The 23307-nt window shown below is 30.3% G+C and overlaps 1 protein-coding gene across 3 annotated transcripts in view; it reads right to left on the bottom strand.

Annotated features, from left to right (window-relative positions):
- Positions 1–318: 318 nt before the first annotated feature.
- LOC132741432 (deoxynucleoside triphosphate triphosphohydrolase SAMHD1-like) overlaps positions 319–23307 on the bottom strand; it is a 57464-nt gene continuing 34475 nt past the window's right edge. The window contains exons 1-15 of one of the 3 annotated variants that reach the window (XM_060729588.1): positions 15474–15640; positions 14057–14184; positions 12512–12672; positions 11243–11358; positions 10682–10746; positions 8804–8977; positions 8532–8579; positions 7598–7807; positions 6926–7017; positions 6213–6266; positions 5724–5916; positions 5039–5128; positions 4388–4492; positions 3666–3812; positions 327–2696 (exon numbers count right to left, since the gene is read on the bottom strand). In XM_060729588.1, the coding sequence (XP_060585571.1) occupies positions 2505–2696; positions 3666–3812; positions 4388–4492; positions 5039–5128; positions 5724–5916; positions 6213–6266; positions 6926–7017; positions 7598–7807; positions 8532–8579; positions 8804–8977; positions 10682–10746; positions 11243–11358; positions 12512–12672; positions 14057–14146 (1737 nt within the window). In that variant the 5' untranslated portion in view covers positions 14147–14184; positions 15474–15640 and the 3' untranslated portion in view covers positions 327–2504. Of the gene's footprint in view, positions 2697–3665; positions 3813–4387; positions 4493–5038; positions 5129–5723; positions 5917–6212; positions 6267–6925; positions 7018–7597; positions 7808–8531; positions 8580–8803; positions 8978–10681; positions 10747–11242; positions 11359–12511; positions 12673–14056; positions 14185–15473; positions 15641–23307 lie in introns of those variants that run through there. The other 2 variants (XM_060729589.1, XM_060729590.1) reach the window with 2 other exon arrangements.

Here is a 23307-nt window from a genome sequence, read left to right on the forward strand (position 1 = left end):
AATGCATGCTTAAATGATATGTTACGATTCAGCTGGTGCTAGTGGGCGTGGAAGGCAGCTAGCATTTACCATTTCAATTTAAATTCAAACCCGGCCTTCATTCTTTTTCATTTTGCCGTGTTGGAAGACCAACGTATCTATTTTTTACTACAGCTTTCATGGTTTCATTCCGACTTAGGAACACAAACAATTGATTTTGTAAAAAATATTGGAAACACATCTGCTAAAGAATGATAAGAAAATATGTTGCATTTGACAATTAAAAGACTATATTGCTTAAAATACTTTTGTACAAAGATACTCATGTAACAAGTAAATCATATTGTTCCTGAACTGTTAATCATTTTTAGCTCAAGAAGATAGCATCAACCAGTGTAATCTGTCAGGTATGTCATTGTTGACAAAAGAAGAAAGCAACTAAGATTGGCTGATGTTTTAGATATTGTAAATGACAAGAATAAAAAAATAATTTAGGATTTTGATGTTACTACATTTATATTTCTTCAAATTCCTTTTTGTAAAATGCTCATCCTTTAATAAAAGAAACCAATCCAAGAAAAGGTGATACAATAAGTTACAATAAGATACAGTACAATAAATGATACAAAATATGTATAAAAATGATTTGTAGAACCATCTGCTCAGTTGTAAGCTTACCTCTTAAACAGATACGATGTCAGACTTTTACTAATTAACTAATTAATGTTTATAATGATATAAACATAAAGACAATTTTGAATGTGACATAGATTTACCATATCTAAAAATCATAATACGAGTAAATTTAGTCATTTATATATAGTAAGAATAAATAAATATATATAATTTTCAGAAGTACGAGTATTTATGTAAAAAAAAAACTCTTAGCGCATGACACAAAGTTATCTGATGTTTTCACTTATTCTGTTTCTTTAAATTCGCACAAAACCAATTACTATGTCGTTTAGGTTCTATGCCAAAAGGACCGATTGTCACTTTATTTCATTCATCTCGTACATTCCGATATTTTTTATATATCCTTATGATGTTTCAAATATAAATTCAATGGACACCTAGGTATATAACAGCCACTGAAGATTAACATGCACAGAATTCTTTTGGAGGTCGTTTGAAACGCGTTTAAATGTACAAACTATACGATTAAGGCCATACCTTTAAATTGTATCTTATTATTTACCTTCGAGATAATAATCTGTTCAAATGGACATGTGCGACCTAATTGTTAAGGCTGCTGTTGAAAATTGACTAATGATATACGCTTTGAACATGTATAAAAGTACAGACACAACAAAACCTTGTGCAGTAAGCTATGTCCAATAATAAAAACCATTAGAACATGTATGTCTGCATTAAAAAGTTCAGATATTATACATATGCGGATTAGGAAACATTCATAAAAATATTAAAATCAAGCGAGAACGAGCCAATGTTGCACGTTTTACGTGGTTATGACGTCATATAAAACTAGTTTACTTCAAGTGACATTATGCTCATATTTTCTATGTCAAGTTCAATTAAATTGTCATTTTATTTTAAACAAATTACTATGATAACGGTGATGGACCAACAGTTGATGTTGAAACATGTTTAGGATGAAATATAAATCTTCCTATAGTAAAATAAAAAAGCTTGTCCCATCTTTTTACAAAATTGAATATTGGCTATTATAGAAATTTCTTTAGACCATGTGAGTTTTTTGTCGTTCATGCGAAGTAAATCGTAAAATTGAAAGGATTTATGCTAAAATCTAAACATAATTCGACTTTCACTGGTTTACTCACTATATACATTTGGATGGGTATACATATTACTTTCAATAACTGTCCCGGTACTGGAAAAGTATCAAAACATAACTGTCAAATAACATGGCAGGTAAACATGGAAAGCATGGTGAAAACTTAAAACTAAAAGAAAATGAATCCGTCTAAACCGTTAAAACGCAGGTTAATTTGTCTTTTATCACGCATTTACATCTGCGGAAGCCTTCGAACTTACTAATTTCCTCGATTTTCTGCAGATTTTAATGCATGAAAAAGTGCATAATTCATATTCTTATTTATATATTAGTGAATAAAATGACAAAATATACATGCATAGTAAAAGAACAACAACTGTTACAACAAAAACATCTTAACAAAACATTTTTTTACTGCTAAAGCAGTTTGTTTATGCTTCTAAGAGAGATAGATTATAAATGACACTACATTTTGTCAACTGATCACCTTTTTATGAACCATCATAATATTGGTTTTTGTATCTCTCAAGCGTTACCTTATAATTAAAACAAGAAAGGGTCATCGACTCAAGTGTAATGAGGCCACAAATTGTTTTACAAATCAAGATTAAACAGATTATGTAATCCATTGTATCTTAAATAGTAAAGGTGATGAATATATACTACAATGAAATATCATACAAACGAACGTTTTTATATCAAGTAACGGAAATTGTATAAAAATGTTGACGGTATATCCATCATACTTTGACATGTATCTCAGTATCTTTTACTGGTCTGTTGTTTGTGATCGTACATCTATCCCTTCTCCGTCATAAGATCTTGGCTGATCTAGACTTGATAGACCTGATGAAGGTTCGGGTAAGGGTTTATGTGTACGTTCATATAAGATTCCGTGTGTGTCTGAGCCTTCCGGTTGGCTTAAATCTCTAATATTCGGCTTTCTTTGATGAAATTTGACCTACAAATTGTAACGTTTCATTGAATTAGTTATTTTTGTCAAATGCAGTTTAAGCAGTAAAATATTCAAATTTTGTATAAATATGTGTACAACATCGTCGCTTATTTTTTTCATTTTACCTCGTATGTCGTATTGTTTGCCGAATTGAAAATAAAAAATGTTGACATTTAAAAATAAAATACTTATTTCTGTCTTGGAAAATATTGTCTTGCAATCTTCATAAGCACTTTACAGTATGACAGTATGGTCCTGCAACGGAATGCGTTCAACGACATTTTGTACAAAGAAACTTTAAAAAAAAAAAAGAAAATCAATAAGACTGACCGGCGTTCAAAGGCAATATAAAATATCTATATATTGATTTCACTTATTCAGGTTATCAGGCAAGCGAACCTTTTCTCTAAGACGACACAACTATACAAGATGACTGATCAAACATGAAACATGTCACAATTAAATGTATTTGTGGGAACAATCCATTTCAATTGTACACTAAATAATTGTAGATAATGTGCAATGCATGCTACATAAAGAAAGCAGCGCTTAAAATGAAATAAATTGTCGTAAAAATAGCATAACTTAAACAAAGTTATATTTGACTAACAAAATACTAAATCATTTTAAGTGTATTTATTGGCAAAAAGATGATTCAGGTTAATGGGCAATAGGTGTTTTCAGAAACTATAAGAGTACACAAACAAATCTTTTGAGGTATAAAATTAAAAGCATTTCTAAGGCATATTTGTCCTTTTATATTCTGTATTTTATCTATAGAATTTAAAAGTGTTATTCTTATATTAAGACATTCTGGAAAACAGCTTGAAACCTGGATAAATTGATTCAAATATATTTGGAAGAAATTGAGTTTATTCTACTCGCGGACAGGATGTACACGACCTTGTATGTTAAACATATGTGCCATCATTAAATGTATGTCTTTGATTCTATTTATTTCAGGGCATAAATTACCTCTGGATCGGTACATTGATTGTCTTTACACCACTTTGCAAACGGTTCTGCCACTTTTAACACGATTTCCTTTTCAGAGTCGTCCTTCATATTACAATAGATACGTATAATACGCTCCTCAAAAGTGTCGGGAAGAACAAACGAAACCTGTTAAATACATTCATAAATACTCAACAGTGCTTGTCATACATGTACTGTTCATTAAGATGTTCTATTACAACCATTAAAATTACTGCATGGCGACAAGAATGCTTCTCAAAAAAGATATTAGAAGACATTAAAGAAGAAGTTGCATATTCATACGTGAATTTAAATCTTGGCAACACAAAAGACGAACAGATGTAACTGGTGTGACAAATTATCAGAGATCATATTCGATTAAATAACATCAGGCTGTCACTTTTTTATGGGAGAATCAAAACAATCTTAGTATGGACAGCTTATGAACATATATATGCTTAAAAGACTTCTAATGGTAAAAGATATGTTTTGTCTATAATTTATGGATACATAAATTTCACCGTAATTTCTGTTCAACTTCCTCTATAACTATTACTGTGTAAGTTGGCGGTTACTTATTTTATATTAAGGTTTTTCTATTTTGACAGTCTATAAAGTATAAATAATTGCACTAATTGTCTTTATCCTTATACATGTATTTAGTTCTATTTTTATTTTATCAACAATGAAAAATCAAAGTTGCTCAGGTATTTGTAACAAACCTGTTCCTTTGTTAATTTGAAAGTTTTATCCAATTCGTCCTTCTTATAAAATCGTACTTTCTCCAAAGGATTTCTATTTTCCATACCGTAGTTAAATTTCACAACCTAAAATAATAAAGTAACATGTTTTAGATTGCAACATTATATTAATGCATAAGACTGTGTTTGTTATTATGAAACAATGAATTTCTTTTTACAACACCATATCTAATCATAATTAAATGCTTGTTGATCAAATTTAACTTGACATATTCAACTCTTATCGTTGTCATTTCATTTTGCTTGTCTAAGACGAACTTACGGTGGTTCAATAAATGACTTTGCAATAGAAGTCGTTTTACAAATTGAAACGTAATGTTTTATTAAAACCTTATGTGCCTGGTATTCTTACAGCAATTTGAAAACAGGGAACAGTATGTACTGTCTGGTGTGGTAACTAAAACGATCACGATCTGATTAGATAAATGATAACGAAAATAACTGTCGACCATAAAAATTAAAGTGTATCTTTAAAAACTTACTGTTACGGCATTAGGACAAGAAATTAGTACTCTAAATGAATATAACAATCTTTGGATATTGTTTCAAGAAGTTTTTTCCCTACAAATCTGAATTTGTAAATCGGTAACATTATTTTTTGTCCGTACTCACATCAACGATGAAAAAATTTTCTGGAACACCTTTGTCTTTCAAACAATTTTTCAGTCCATCTAATACGTCTGCTTTTGTAAGCTTTTTATCCTGAAATGAAAAGTCGAAACTCCTAAGGTAAGATAAGTATATAAATGTGAATGGTACTTATTTTTCTAATAAAGCTTATATTTTCAAAGAGGGTAGAATAATTTGTGTCCTTTTAAAGATACTCCAATGAGGGTTTTTTTACATAAAGGGATTGAAAATATTTTGTCAATAATAATTTACCATTTGATGTATGGACGAGTAACTAAATTACAAAATGTCATGTCATTAGTCTGCTACATTTTCTTCGGAATAAACACTTCTATACATTTTTATTCCGCCAAGAAGGACCGAAAAGTGATTGAACGCCTTTAATTCAAATCAAGGTTTAAACTCGCAAAAACTGGTTAAGGACATTCTTTTTTTGAAATAATGACATTATTCAATAGTAAAAGGCAACATTTTATATAGAATCATAACCGGGCTAATTATTATGCAAATGTCAGTCTAGTTCGTTACACCGATAATACAAATGTCTTAATAGTTTCTCTTTTAGCATAGTATTCATCATTGAAGTTAGCAAAAGCACGTAACAGCAAATAAAAGCGCTAGCATAACAAAGCAGAACAAACATCCATAACAAAATACAATTGTTTACCTTACAGTGTGTTTCGAAAACACATTTGTACAGCCTTCTGTTCATGATATCTTGTATCAGTTGATATGCTCTGTCAAGTTGTTCGTTGTCTTTGCCTCTTGAGTCTTCTTCCTTCTTTTTATGCATAATCAGCTGAAGGACATCGTCTGTCAAAAGTGTGAATGCCTCCATGTCGTCCACTGTCTCTGTAATTCTAAATCAACGAAAGTAAACTAACTACCTGAGTAATAAAACGCCAGTAAGAATAATATATACATGTTAGTGTATTTGCGTCAACAAAAAGATATCATTTGTTGAACATAATTATTTTCATATGACATGTTATTATAAAAAACTATACTATATTAGGTAGATTCAAAGATTACCTTAACAATGTACTTAAAAGTAAATTTAATGCATCTTTGTGATTTATTTTTATTTGTTTTCTTCATTTTCTTGTCTGAACTAAATAAGTGATTCGAAACTATCATAGGTATAATATTAGCTTACTTTTTCCCTCCAATTAATATGGAATCATTTGCTGCTTTCAAGACATCGCAAATCCTGAAATAAAAAATGCTAGCTGTAACTACTAGATTTCCATCTTTTTGTACTTAGCTCTCTGTTTCACACATTTATTCCATCACTAATAAAGTAAAACTTATTTATTGTAAACATATGCATGTGATATTTTCTTCAAAGCATTAAAATGCAAATTCATCAAGAAGAAGTAAGTCATCGTTAGCTGGAAAATTGTCTACAAATTCACCGAAGATGGAAGATGTTATTGCTTTAAAGTAACTTAAATCTTTATTTTATGCTATTCATTATATTGATAAAATATGGAAACAAAGTGATCCCTCGGAAGCATTTATCACAACAAAATTAGAAGAGAATTGCAGTCTATACATGAGGGATAATGAATACTGAAGTGAAGTACGGGGCAACTTTTTACAGCTGCCACACAGTACTTGACACCTGCAGTTGTGAAGTAAAAAAATCTGGAAACAAAGTAATCCCTAGGAAGCATTAATTACAACAAAATTACAAGAGAATTGCAGACTCGGTTTGATTGAGTCTGTATATGAGGGATAATGAATACATGCAACATCCCTCACGCCCCCTAGAACCGGCTTAAGCGGTACTCATTTCTCAACACTTAATAGTGCTGGCATCAATGATCCCGGAGGACCAGAAAAATATTACAACATTTATAAGCTTACATAAGGCCAATAACTGTATGCGTCTTGTGCTGATAAGCCCGTCTATGTAAGTTCAGTCTTGCGTAAAACATGTCATATAAGTCTATAGCGTCCTAAAATACAAACATAATAATATACCGTTTAAATATAATTCATTTATAGAATATTCTAAGGGCAGCGTATGACAAAAATATTTTACTTAATATATGACTCGAAAGTTTATGAATTTTTGTTCGTTTTGACGGTTGTAAGTCACATTGACGGTGCCAATGTCATTTGTAGCTTAAGGTCTTCAGCGTACAATTTTTTAAAAATGTGACAAGACGAGTAATATCATAACATAAAAGATAAAATGTTCAAAAGGGGCTAATAAAGTGTTAGAAGCCAAAACTAGGTCATTTGGTGACTTTTCAGCTCTACTGATAAAGAGCGAGCTCATTTGCACTTTCGTCCAAACGGGCACATGAGCATAGCAATATATTTGACGTAAGCTAGCTATAAAGCTTCGTCACATATAAGAATCAAAAGTCCTTGGAAGGAATGAGGCTGTGAGGATGACGGTTGATGAAAGCTTAATTATAAAAAGTAGTTGGGCACGTACGCGTAAATTATCATGTTCACTTTTCATGTTTTTGTATGTTTGGGCAATTCATATTTTCGTTTTTTTAGATGTTTTAATGATTAAGAATTTACTTTTTCTCTATAGCAAATTTGCTTCCGAGGAACTAAAGCATGTTCATCATTATTTCCATTACTCCCATCGGCCCCATTGCTTTGAATAACTCGAGCACTAGTAAAGCATCTCTCGTAATCTAACGTCATATGCAATCTAAGCATATGACTGTCACGTGCTAGACAATCCCATTTATCAACATCAACACCGTTTCTATCATTTGCAACAATCTGGAAACGTTAAAAAAAAGCATGACAATTTTGGTAAATACGAAATAAAAAAGAAGGTAGAGGAAGAAATACTCTTAATATAACCACTGTAAATGTTTCCATAATTACTCAACAACCTGTCAAATGAAAAAAAAAACCTGAAAATGCTGGATTTGAATCCTATCTATAGGCATAAGAAGCTGTATTATGTTCTGAAGCTGATCGAACGTCAGTCTATGGATCTTTACGTACAAGCATACATTTGAAGGGGTAGGTACTTGTTTGTATATGGAAAAATATTTACCACATCAGACAAAACGCTGGCACGCCGCAGCCGGGACTCGAACCACCGGCAATGTAGAAGCCTGTGGTACGAGTGTCGAGTATAATTATATAGATGAAGGATAAAGCCACACTAATATTATACATGACTTGCTTTCACTTACGGATACTATGATTTCACTATTACAGTGAATATGTGAGTTACATTTGAATGTTTTTTTCAGGAAACAATTCATTAGTTCATTTCAACCACGTCTTTAATTCAACTGAATGAAATCAATTCATCGGACGTAACAACAAACAATAAACTAAACTAGATCCTGGCCAAATGCAGCGTATACCACAACAAAATGTAAAATGATATAAAACCATAATAGTTGTTTAAACATTTAACTGACAAATAATCTTAACGTGAGCGTCTCAAGAATGCTATTCATGTATCTATATGAACAATTGAACAAACCTCATACAAAAAACTTTTATCTTCTGTTCGCCCCTTGTATGGCCATAACTGAAATATTTGTGAAACTCGTTTCTTTATCTTTATAACATTAAAATGATGATTTGCAGATTTGAATTCGTATTAAGTGCAAGCATTATTAAGCAATCATAATGTATGGAAAAAAGATTATTTTTATGTTCATCAAAGTACAATCATTACACTAATTTATTCTAATTATAAAGTAACTGATAAACGCTAGAAAATAAAAAATAAAATACGAAAGTTTTACTTACACCAGTTGAAATATCTTTCGGATCACCAATCATTTCTTTGATGAATTCAAAATCATTTTCCTCAAACCTCGGAAACTGACATTCGTTTAGAATATTTTGTATCTCGTCCTTCAATGTTCTCTCATCACCATATTCTAACATGTACTCAAACATTTTTCTTGCAGTAGCTTTATGCTACAAAAAAAAACGTGTATTACTTTACGCTTTAAGCTTTATTGATTAGCTTTGGTATATTTAGAACATTTTTTTTGTCAAACATATATATCAATTTTTCAAAAACCAAACAAAATAACAATATTTATTTCGCCGGCGAGAAGTTTTACTTATATACTGAAATTCTTGACATTCATATCTGATTTACTGCACAGTACATGTATAGTTCTCAAAAATGTAACACAATCACTTTAATGTCATGTTTTCATTTTCATGTGCTGAATAATGAATCGCTACTTATGTACCTTTGGTGATATTTATTATGCAAAAAATCTTATTTAGCATCCTTTTTTGCGTATCAAATATAACATAATGAATTATTTTTAAGCCTAAATCATTCAAACCAGTCTTAAAAAACTGTAATATGCATGCTCTGCTTCCACATATGACTTTACTTAAACGAAAAATCAACATCGAACATTATCAAACCAACAAAGTTAGTAATGAAAGCATGTTATTCAAAAATTTGTGGACTTTTTAAAAATCTTTTGAACGTCAACGTGGACTGTAATGAAATTTTATCAGGATACCTTGTAGAATAATATCAACATATTTTAAAAGTTACAGTTAAACCGCTACAATAACTAATAATTTTACATTGCTTTTAAATAAGCATATAAACGATACCCGCTGTACGGTAGAAAAGAGCAGTTAATCATCGTATTTTTTGCTAAAATACTAATAATTAAACTTGAAAACTGTACGGAAATTATACTTACACTGTTGCATATTAATGTTAAACATATTATCTAAATTAAAACAATGAAGCTATATTCTTTGCTGAATTTATTTCAAATCCTCATTTGACCATTATTTCTGAACTTTAATATCGGTGCCAGCATTATCGTTATGACGAGTGTATTATCAGGTATTTTTGCGTGTTGAATGTCGTAAAAGTAGGGTTTATCCGACACCCCTTTTCGAAAGTGGTAACTGACAGTTTTCGAAAGTGGTAACTGACAGTAGTCCGTCCTGATCTTCTGATAAAGATGGTTTCAATGAGTCATTCCTTTTTAAGAAATATGTTAAAAGCTAGATGAGTCCTTATACATGGGTTAACATGTTCTAAGACTCTATTTCTCAAAAATGAATCAAGGTACGTATTTCATTAGTTGTTTGACTAAAACACAGTATCTGATTGGATTATCAGTCTCAAATGGGGCAATAGATGACCGAGGCCATCCCGAGTTTTTTCCACTGGTCAGCGACTGTTTCTGGTACTCTCGCAGACTTTCAGGAATTTTTTAGTGCCAATGGAGACTATGACAATTTTAAAAACTAGGCACAGTCCTGTGACAATTGTTCTGGTCTGCGATGTGATTTCTCTCTCTCCCCCCCCCCCCAGTTTTAAACTACTACTTCAGTGGGAATACAAAAAAACAGGATTACATTAACATGTGTGCGGAAACCAGCGAAGGTTCAGTTCTACCTTTCCAGTTTAGTTGGTCAACGAAAAATATTTAAACATAAATGTTCAATGATAAGGTTATCATGAAACATACAATATAACAAACATAATTATGTCATAGAGATACATTTTATTATTAAATGTGACGTGTACTGATGTTCACCAATTGTTTTTAGCAATATTTATATAATCCAATCAAAATACACTTATCTTAATGCAGCTTGTACATTTTGCAGTAATTATATATATTTACTTACAGAAAAGTTAATTCCCATTTCCGGCATAAACTTCTTTTCAAATACATGAGAAAATGGTCCTTGGCCTTGAAATGAAATAATTATAATTACTGATTTGAAAAGGATCAATTCAGTATTTTTCAATAACAAATTCAAGAAATAGAAAATTATGATATAATAGGCAATGTCCTTATTTTATATGAGATGAAGTCATTCTAAGCTGCCAGATTTAGTTTAAAAGCACGTCTTAAGATGAACTTATTTCTTTTTAAATTTGTAGCAATAGTATAAGAAATAAATAGTCATAATCCAACAGACGAGTGCATAATGTTTTTATTAAATCTTTAATCATCAAATGTTTTATTATGCTATTGACTGGAATAAGGCTTGTTTTATATATATATTGGCACAAATGTAACTGTTGTGGGTATTTAAAAGCAATTAGCTCTATTAAAACATTTGACAATATTATAGATTCTAGGTCAATATAAATTTTAATTAAATTTAGCACAGCCAATCTGCTCATTATCAAGAAAAGAGTTTGAAAATATAATCGCTTGATGTATAAATGGCCGTGCCTACCTAGATCATGACAGATTCCGGCAATTTCTACGCATAAGATATCTACGTCTGTTATGTTTTCGTCTGGCTGTCGTTCTTTGAGTTTTCGGACCAGTTTTCCGGCGAGGTAACATACACTGCCATTTAACAAACACAGTTTTAAAAAAAAACAGCGAACACATGTTTAGATAGCTACATCACGACAACTGAAAAACATAACCCTTTGGGGAAGACAAATTTTATGTGTGTTGCTTAGAGGTGCTGCTCAAGAAAGATTTAAAAAATGACGTAGTCCTTCTCTATAACTGCCGTTGTAAATATGTTTTCGTTCTACAATGGACCGCTCTGTAGAGTTTTCACTATAACTCTGCATGTAACTTCTATGTTCTACGATGAAATGGTCATACAAAGATTGTAATAAAATGTGTTTTATTTAACGTAACAATATTTTCACATATTATTATGATATGGATGCACAGCGGGCTGTCAAAAATGCAAAAATTAAAAAAGTTGCTTACCTTCTGTGATCTTAGAGACAAAATTAGTGTACAGTAATGATATCATTGGACCTGGCATATGATCGATGTAGAAGACACAAAGAGAAACAACAGGACAATGATAATCCATAAATCGCATACCTGACTTAAAAGGCTCTGCATGACAAGGAACAAATAATACTTATGGCAGGTATTGGTTCAAAATCTGGGTCAACTGAAAGTGCCTCTGAATAGTATACATATAAAAACCACTGGTTGTTATGGCCAAAAATTTAAAAGTCTTTGGTTATTATAGAAATCACTAGTGATTAAGGGAAGTCAGTTATTGCTATTTAAGTCACAGGTTGTTGAGGAATAATAAGTGGTTGCTTATTCAATATCATGCCGGATATCGAAGATTTAGCTTTTGAGGCACCAATTTTTTCCAAAGGGCTTACATTTGAACAATCTTAGTAAAGACCCACTACACGATGATTCATGTCATATATTTAAGCTCCGGGCATTGTTGTTCAGGACAAGAAGATTGTTAAATATTACATTTGATTTATTCTGTTTTATGCTCCTGTAACGCTCTTATGCATCAAACAAGAGTAATTTATACAAATTTTGTAGAAGGTTTACTAAGTATCATTCCTGTAAAGCTTGATCAAAACCCACTGAGTTCTTTAACTTGAGATGTTCTTTAAAGAAAATGTGGATAACGACAAACGACAGACACAGTTGCCATCACAAAAGTTTACGTCCGAGTCATTTGTGCTCAGATGAATTAAAAACATACAATGCAATATTTTACCCTATAGAATGTTCAAATCTGTTGTGACAGGCCGTTGGGTACACATAATAGCAGGTCCCTATTTGTTTGATGTATCGGAGACGATGAAATTGAGGTGTGTTAATGATACGAACACACACCGGGTGTAACTCTATTTTTCCATGAATGAGATCCTGGAATACCTAATAAAATAAATAGCTCAATTTTAGAGAACAGTTATTAAGCGTTAATTATGAGGTAATTATTTTCTATAAACATAGCAAAATAATTAAATATAGATTTTTTTTGCAATTCGTAGCCCGACCTGCGTTAAAAGCTTTAACTTTTCATTTTGAGTCATTTTATACAGTTAATTTTTTTTCTGGACAAACGGATTAGGCATTTGCGCACAACTGATCTGTCCAGACTTGTATCAAATGGAATACTGATTAAAATAAATTCCAATACCGCCACGTCAATAAAAAACCTCAGCTGGTCCCTTAATTTAAGCTGTCAATAATCATAAAATATGCAAGATCATAATATCGGCAAACATTAAAGATCTGTTGAAAAACTTGAAAACAACCCTACTGCAAACCGATCATATAGATTAGTGTAATATACCTGATACACTTCAAATGTATGATAGTTTCTTTACGGGTATGAACTTTAAAAGGTATTTGATTTCATGTAAAATCAGGATAAAACACTGATAAGCTATCAAATGATAAGCTTGTACTTTAATTTATAGCTTACTTCATGATAGATTTATTTATCTTTTGATAAACATGGTTTTTGTTTAAAATAAATAGTCTTGATCATTGCAAAATAGTTTCATGATCAATATTTGTGATATAATCCAAGGACGTTTATAAAAAGGTCTCACTTTCTTATAACATTTGACTTAATTATACAGCTAAAATGTTGACGATAAGATATTTTCAGTATTACTTAATTGATAAGAAAGGTAAACTTAACAATACAATTGCGTTGTTTGTACTCTTACCGCAATACTTATATTTTTGCCCGTGCTGTATTTGAATTAAAAATCATAGAATTGCAATTTAATTTAACATTATTCTAGAAAAGAAGAGAACACGGCATATAAACGAGAAACAACAGACGGGGTTTAAAGGCCTTACCGAGCTTTGCATTCTCTTCCGTGATATACAACTGGCAAATTCATTTATCAAAGCCAATAAAATGCCGTCAATGTTATTACGTGTATGTGACTGTACTTGCAATCATTCAGACGGTGTAAGTGTTAATCCTTGCAATCATTTATAAAGCTTTGTCCATTTACTGTGATCTAGAAAAGCGGGGACAGATCCCTCAGATGTACGAAAATCAACAAAATTGTATGGAATTGCAGATTCGGTTTGATGAGTCTGTTAATGAGGAAAAATGGAAAAGTGCAGCATCTATAATGCCTTATAGCACCGGCACGCAGCATTCAATCATCAAAACTTAAAGTGATAAAACCGGTGATCTCAAATGTCCAGAAAGATTAAACAATACAGAAGTAATCTATCATAAAAGTTGCATTTATCAACAATATTGTAAAGAATTTAAAATAGTTGCACTAACTTTCCTGTTTGTATATAATTTATTTGCCTGGTCTTGCAAACTTCGTCTCTTTTCAGCTGTTGTCTGTTGGTTTTGTAACGAAGAAGCCATGTATTCTTGTTGGGTTCAGTTTCAAATAGCATATGAATCTTGAAAATAAAGATAAATAAAAGTTGTAGCTTAAAGGTTTTATGATAATCATGATAATAATTAAACTCATATTTGGTTTGGTTTCTAAAAATGCAAAGAAGTGCATTTTCATACATGTCATATATCATCTCTTTAAATTACATCATTTAAGTATACAGTTAATCGCATTTTTTGGCACATTTCCGGTCAATGTCTTTTATTGTTTTCAAATGGGCATTGCAACAATAAGTTGGAAAAGTCGAAAAAGTCAGAAAAAAAACTTTGGCCTTTTTCAATATCTAACACATTCTTCCCGCTAACTGAAATTATATATCCATGATATATCAAAATACCCCTGTAAATATTTTTGGGTTTTCGCGCATCAACACAATATAAGTCATATGGCGACTTTTCCGCTTTTCTAGTTCAAGACCCCCGGCACATTACATCAGCCACAAACAGGCACCTGTGTAGAACCACCGACGTTCCTTAAATTAGCGGGATATCTCTATCACATGTTTAATTCGAAGACGCTTGCGCGGACCCTTGTTGTTTATAGTGCTTCAAATACGTCGGGAAATACTTTAAGAGGATAAACTTCATCAGGTATGTAGCAAGTTTGACTGATAAGAATACCATCCACAAGCAACACTGTGACAAATTTCATGAAATCGTTTTGTATTAAACTCATCAGCCATTAAGTTATTAATGCTTCCGAGGGATCACTTTGTTTCCAGATTTTTATAAGTTGAACTAAGCATCTACTTGACAAAAAATGCATATCAGTATAGGACTGAATAGTGCTTCTGTTGTTGATAAAAAAAATCAATTGATTATTATAAATACTATCATTTCATATTAATACATGTTTATCTAATATTTTAATTTTGTAATATTTAAACCTTGATAATTGATAAATGTAAGATTTAAGTTATTTGTAAATTATTTTCAATGTTAACTTTTCAAATTTTCGCTTTTATGATTATAAGTTTCTGTGTCAGGATATTTCTGTTTTTCATTAATTATTTGAACACACAGAATAAAATTCTGTTGAGGGGTTGAGATGTAGGTGGAAGAGATGCGAAAAAGATTGATTTAAGTCTCTCGTTCATTATTGTGCCTTAAAATTAACTATTGTCACTTGGCCTATATTACTACAGTATCATTGGACAATGCACACATTGATGGACAATGTAAATTATCATTAATATAAAATCCATTATATAATTTTGGTTAGTATGTTAAAACATCTGAAATAAGTTATTTAATTTAAAAAAGAAAATTATACTAATGCCATTCAAATACTTACTCTTGTCATCTATTGCAAGATTAGCGAATTTAATTCCTAAGATAATCTATTTACATAAAAAGAAGTTAATATGTCCGTTGAATGTTCTGTTATGGTGTAAAAATCTTTAGCAACGAATGATTATGTGCTTAAAGAAATATGGTATATATATCTTAAACTAACAAATGCATATCATGCATATACAAATACAAGGAAATATAACAATCAATCAAAGCTTTATCTTGGTGGATAACTTACGCGTACGGGCTTTTTTTATCTTGGCCGTTTATTAGTACAATTCAAATAACAAAGAAGTTGCAATTGTCCGCTCATTCTGTCTATTCAGTGGATATATATATTCATCTTAAACATTTCTTTTGCAAGAATATTTAACTTAATAGAAGTACATTAAATGAGGTTTTGTTGAAGATAAAATGCACATATATAATAAAAGGCGTGTGAACTGTATTGCTGAGGTCTATAAAATGCTTATTGAACCGCGCTGTCTGTAAGCGTATTAAACATATTACACTGTTTTTCAGCCAGATTATATTTTACATATTGCATCATAGTTACTGATAACATTAGTCACATTACACTTTGGTGCGCGATAATAGTATTATGTGTTTGGATAACATTATTATATATTTATTGCACTTGAGCTTATGATAATCTTATAGACTTGTTGCACTGTATTTTAGTCTTTGAGCACTGTATTATATAAACTTATTGTACTATATTATATAGACCTATTACACTGTATTATTGACTTATTACACTGTATTATAAGCTTACAACACTGTATATTTTAGACTTATTGCACTGTATTATAGACTTATTGCACTGTATCGTAGACTTATTGCACTGTGTTATGGACTTACTGGAATGTATTGTTAACTTATAGCACTGTATGTGAGACTTAAGGCAGTGTAGTATGCTTATCTCAAGAATCAAATAGTATTAAACGTAAAATGATTTGTGACAGATAGGACAATGTTAACAGAAAGATATTTTGACTTTTAGACAAAATAATAGATAGAGGATATTGAACGAGTGTAAGTAAAATACTGAATATATTGAACGAGATGAATTAATTTAGTTAATGAACTTATACGAAAATAATACCAGTTATTCTATTTATCACATAACAAAAATAAAGATCGTTTGAATTAAAAAGAACACTTTCTCATTGGCGCGCCTATAGTATAACCCTAACATAACGCTATGTTTATAAAATGAAAATTAGGTCACGTCACAATATATACACGACCGTGTAATGCCATGTTCACGGATCGCAAAGGCGGTGCAGGTAGGTGATAAATCACATTAATTAAACTTACATATTGCCAAAACGTAAAAAAAACAGAAGATTATTCTGATATTATAATTGTCAATAAATAACTTTTTTTGATATTTTGACAGGACAAAAAACTTTAAAACATTTAAAAGAAATAAATAGGAACAATTGCATTGTTAAGTTTAATGGACGTTCCAATATTTAAACTGAAGATCCTATTTATTAGTGACTTTTTTCAGACAATTTAGCTGAACGTTGCTAATTCAAAAAAGACAATTGATCATGAAAACATGACCTACGTGGTGCACATACAAACTCTCATAATAACTTGTGGTTGAACTGTTTATAGATATTGAAGTAAATACTACTATCTCTTTGTGAATCACCTGCATGTTTTTATTTCGTGGTATTCTATCTTATTATACTTCCCGGTTTAAATCGGTTTCAATTCAAAGTACTTGCATAAACATACAATTGATTTTCTAATAATTATTATTATTTCATTTTTGAGTGCAAAGGGGTATCGAATGTTTTTGGATCATTTTTAAATGTATTATTATTATTATTATTATTATTATTATTATTATTATTATTGCATATAAAAATGCTTGAATTTATGAATTAAACCCAATGTTTTAACAGCAGGCTTTCTCGGATAACTAACTAGTAATTACTAATTTGTCCGACTACTTATATCATATGTTGTAAGAGACGAATGACCATTAGACTCTGAGTCATTGATAATTTTTATTTCATTTCATTTATTGGCAAATCGGCATTATAAATGCCTTTGACCATTTACACATACTAAATATGGTCAAGATATACAGTATACATAAAAGTAACACATATAACTTTAAATAATAAATGATCGCGTTATCTTTGTTTCAAAATACAAAAATAGTTACAGAAAAGTCAAGATTAACCATATATCACTGAAACCTTAACAGCATTTTTCATATTCCCAGTGTAAATAAAGTTTATGCCTAAATAACAAAAAATATCTACAATTTCTTATTTCTCACCATTAATAAACCATTCAAAAGAATTAGATTGTTTTCTGTTTTCAAAAATAACACATTTGGACTTTTTGGTGTTTATCTCTAGGCCTCAATTAATCAAGTATTGATAAATACAATCGAGTTGGACTTGCAAAACTGTCTGCATTGGTCGTAAATAAAACAATGTCATCAACAAAAATCAACATATACATTCATAACTGGTTCAAATCACCCTCTGAAAAATTATTTAAATCTAAACAATTATTAATATCGTTGAGGAACAAAATAGAAAGTAAAGATGAGAGTTGTTCCCCTTGCCTTAAACCAATACTTACATAAAAAATCGGACATATTCATGTTCGAAGACAATGTAACGCATGCTTTAACATTTGCATAAATATATTTCAACATTGTATTGATCGGCAGCTAATAGTTTAATCCATAAAGCCTCACGAACAACGGTATCGAAAGCCTTTTCATAATCTATAAAAACACAAAATAATTTAGATATGTTTAAGAAAATATTTTGAATCAATGTATGTAATAAAAATATACAATCACTTGTACTATGTTTGTCTCTGAAGCTAAATTGTGAATCGTTAAAGACATTATTAGATTCACACCATTTGTTAATTCTATTCCAAAGAATGATAGAAAATAGTTTTGCCATAACATTTATTAACGTGATTCCCTATAATTTATTAGAATAAGCTTCATCTGCCTTTTAAAAAATAGGAATAATTACGCCTTTACTCCAAGTATCAAGGTTTATACATGAATAAAAAAAGTGGATTAAAGGTAGTTACTAAATATGGTGATTAGAATCAATAAAAAAATCAGCAACATTTTGTCATAATCACAGCTTTTATGTCTATTCAGACTACTAATTACTCTAGAAACATCATCATCGGTAAAAGGACATTCAAGTTAATCTATAATGACATTTTCGTTACGAAGAGGCGTATCCTCATGAAACACAGAATAACTTTGATTCAAATTAGATAAATTCTTAAAATATTCGGCAAATTCATGAATGCTAATATCAGAACTTTTATCTTAAAATTTATCAATATATTTCCAAAGTTAACTTAAATTCGAAAATTTATTCTTTTCAGTATTTCACTAAACTCTATTCTTGCCTTCCTCCTAGTATAAGTATAATGTTTTCTACTTTGAAAAAATCTAGCTCGATTTCCATCAGATGGGACAGCTTTAAAAGCTCTTTAGTCACAATTAAAATAATTGTAAGCATGTTTACAGTTAGAATTAAACCAGAGAGACTTCTTTTTGACATTATTTTCAGCTTAATTTTAAATGTTTTACCATGTAGTTTGAAAGATATATCAAAAATAACTTTAGATAAATCATCAATAGACGAATTTACATCGCTTCCTTTAGCCTCAAGTTTATGTATAATATTATCAAAAATGTGTTTATCTTCCGCAAGGGTATTACACAACAAATTATTATCATTATCTTCCCATAAAACTTTATCATAAGTTAAAACATCATACTGATACAAAAACATATTATCACAATGTAAACTAAATTCAATCGGACAATGATTAGAAAATTCAGTTTAATCATTAACTTTCAAGTAGAAATCAATGCAAAATTATTACTTGTGGTTAACAAATAATCAACAATGCTAGCAGCCCTAACGGCCACGATTTACAATGTAACATGTAAATAAATCATTTAATAATCATTCCGCCATTTAATAATCATTCCGTTATCAGCATAAATGAAATAACTATTTTTATTGAAAAGCCAATTTAACAAACCTTCAGGTATTGATTTTATTCGTTGGAAGTTTTTAAAAAATGAAACAGCAACATTTGCGACATTGATTTTGCATAGTTTATTTATTTTTTAATTTAAAAATGGCTCCATTGGCTATCAGGCAAGAGAACCTTTTCATTCAAACGACACAATAATGATTTGATGAGTGATCAGAAATTCAACAAACAACATTTTTTTGTTGGAAAAATCCATTTTCAATGTTGCTTAATTGCACATAAATCCTTACGAAACGGATACTTTATGTGACTTAAGAAAGAGCAGACATGAATTTCGTTATACTTAAATAATGGTATTAGAACATGTTAAATGCATGTTATATGAAGAAAGCAGGGCAAAATGTGAAAATAGATGTCATAATAGTAGCATTTAAATCACTTTAACTGTATATCTTGTCAAAAAGGAACAAAGAAAAAGAGATGATTAAATGGTCAATGGCTATAAAAGAACACAAAAATTAAGCACAATCTTTTGTGAAATAAGGATATTACTTTTAAGGACATGAATAACCTCTAGATCGGTACATTGATTGCCCTTACACCACTCTCCAAACGCTGATATCACTTTATACACGATTTCCATTTCAAAGACGTCTTTATTACAATCGATTCGTATAATTCTCTCCTCAAAAGTGTCGAGAAGAGCATACGAAACCTGTTAAAAAATCACAAATAGTCAACACTGTTTGTGAAACTACTCATTTAAATGTTCTCTTTAAAGATTTAAACTCTACAACATTTCGACAGGAAAAAAGATCTTGAGTTATCAAAAGGTATTAGAGAAGGATACTATTCAAACGTGACTTGCTGATCGGAAAATAAAAACAATCTTAGTCTGAATAGCTAACAAACATGATAAATTAATGTACATATTATATTTAAGGACTCTTCCGGTTGTAAGAAAAATTAAGCATGTTTTGGTCTATAATAATTATCTTAAGTATAAAGATACTGAGGTGTGATTTTACCGAAATTATGTACAATTTTCTCTTAAAGTATTGCTTCTGTAAAATATCACGTACAAATTAAATTTTTTCTATTGTCTTTGATGTATAATCTATTGCACCAATTCTCTTTATCCTTATAGTTCCTGTATGTTATAATTAAGGAGGTAACATACAATTATGTCAAGTTTTATATTTGTATATAATAATTAATCTTTTGAATCAATTTCCAAACATCCAAGAATATGTTAAATATGCATTTATTTTTATTAAAAGAAACTTGCTTAGACTTTATCGAACTTAATTTCTTATTACCTCCCTTTATTTACATGAAAAGTTAAAACTGGTAATATCTTTACAAGAATTATTTTTTGTAACATACAATATTGATAAATCTTCATTTGAACATCATATTTATGATTTAAAACTATAACAAATTTGCGTTACAGAGTCTTTAATTCACTTGTATTTCTAATTTCTAGTTATGACAATTGAAAGTTGCATAGGTTATTTAATCTGTTCATTTTTTTAATTTGAAAGCTCTATCCATTCCGTGCTTGTTGTTACATCGTACTCTATCCAAATTCTTTTTTATTTGTCAAACCATAGTTAAATTTTACAACCTAAAAAAATAAAATAATGTGTTTTAGATTGCAATATCACATTATTGTAGCTAACGGTGTTTGTAAATATGAAACACTGAATTTAGTTTTATAAAAAACATAACCTAACACCATACACCCTCATAAATGCTTGTTGATCAAACTATACTAGTACTTGGCATATTCAAATCTAAGAGAATCGTTGTCTTTTCATTGTGAACTTTATCTAATACCCTTTAAGTAAAGAGATAATTAAATATACTTGAACGATTATCTCGATGTATTGAAGAGTTAAAGCGTGACTCTCACAAAAAAGTAACACAAATTATAAAACAATGTTTAATTAATTCGTTTTATTGAAAACAGGTACAGTATGAACAACCTGATATGCTAGCGAAAGAAATCTGATTGGAGAAATGATAACAAAAATAAATGTCGTCCATAAAAGTATAGCGTTATATTTTTAAATTGACATTTTTCATCATGTCTGTGAAGATATTTATTTATAGTATTGTAAGATAAATATTATAACTTTTGAATATTGTTTCAATGAGAACTTATATATTCTATTTATTTATTATTTGTTTTAATTTATCAAACGTTTCAATTTTTTTAAAGATCTTAGTTTGGAAATCGATAATATATCGTACTCAACGATAATAAAATATTCTGGGACACTGTAGTCTTTCAAACAGTCTGCTTTTGATAGATTTTTATCCTGAAATTGATAGAAAAACCTTAAAGGTAACAGCTGTGTGTAAATAGGAGGGATTGGTTTGGTTAACCTTTTACCCCATGAGCATATTGCGAAAATTCCCTTTTCATTGAAAAGCCTCCTGTTACAAGTTCAAACTGCTATGAAACTATGAAAAAAGCTTCAATACTGAAGAAACTTGGCACAAATGTTCACTACACCATAGCCTCTGTAACAGCATGCTCAATCGTAAATTTCCTGTTACCATGGCAACGGGGGGACGTCTCAAATTTGCCAAAAATCACTATTTTGCATTGTTTTTTTCCATCAAAACTGATTTCAAAGTGCTGCAACTTCTCTATGAATTGAGATAGAGTAAAAGGCTTTTCAGCGTCGGTTACTAGTTACCCTAAGATCGACCTGAGGCCATTTTTAGCCTGTCACATGTCCAAAATTTTCTTGGCGATGAGGGGGATTCCGCCCTTTTTAACAACATTTCTCAAACGAAAACCAGATTTGGGGCCTAAATAGGGCATTTTTTTCACTGTTTGAGGCCTCAAAAGGGAGGGGGCAAAAAGCCGTCGAAACACGCTTATATGAGGGTAAAGGTTAACAAAAAATTATGAAAAACCTTGGAATTACCCAAAAACTAGATTTTCCATGTTAACACGTGCCCTAACACTGGATTTTGGTGAAAAATTGTTGTTTTTTGACATTTTTTATTTTTTTAATTAATAAAGCTGATATTTATATAAGGGAGTATAAGAATTTATCTTTTTTATAAGGAACTCCAATAAGTCTTTTATTGTTTTGGTTTTCAGACCCATGTAAATTCTTCAATTACTTCCCTTATTTTGAAACCATGCTTCGCTAACTGGCAAATACGGCAAAAGTCCGTCTACATAAATTAGTAAGCGCATTAATTTCTAATCCTTCTCAGGGAATAGATAAATAGTTTCGAGTTGATCAAAAATTCATTATACAAGGGAAGCCCACTAAAATTCATTCTAGGGCAACAATAAATTTATAAAAAGGGCTATAAACAGGAGTCCAATTAGGGGATCCGGAAGTTGATTTATTTTGAAAAGATATTTATCAATAATAGCTTAGTAAAGTTCTCAGAGCATAAATGTTGCTGATGCCGAATCATCAAGCATTAGAACTGATATCAATCAGTGTGCACCCAAAACTATTTATCAATGAAAATCCATGCTCAAAAATACGTACTTTCTTCGTTCATTTAGTCGTAAAAACACTTACAACAACACGTTGTTTGCAAAATAACTTGTATTGGTCCGTTTATATATTGGCGGTAGACAACCTCGTTTTGCAGTTCGTTTATGATTTTATATACAGTTAAGTTTTACATATTGATTTTACGAACCTTCAAAATATAGGTGGTGAAAAAAACAATTGGATTTAAAGATTGCATGTAATAACATAATTATTGCACAATGCACAAATAATACTTTTATTTATAAGTTTTTGCCTTTACCGGTAAAACTATTTCTTAAAATA

Source organism: Ruditapes philippinarum, unplaced genomic scaffold (genome assembly GCF_026571515.1).
Source record: "Ruditapes philippinarum isolate M1 unplaced genomic scaffold, ASM2657151v2 ctg1137_1_1_1_1, whole genome shotgun sequence".
Classification (NCBI taxonomy): domain Eukaryota; kingdom Metazoa; phylum Mollusca; class Bivalvia; order Venerida; family Veneridae; genus Ruditapes; species Ruditapes philippinarum.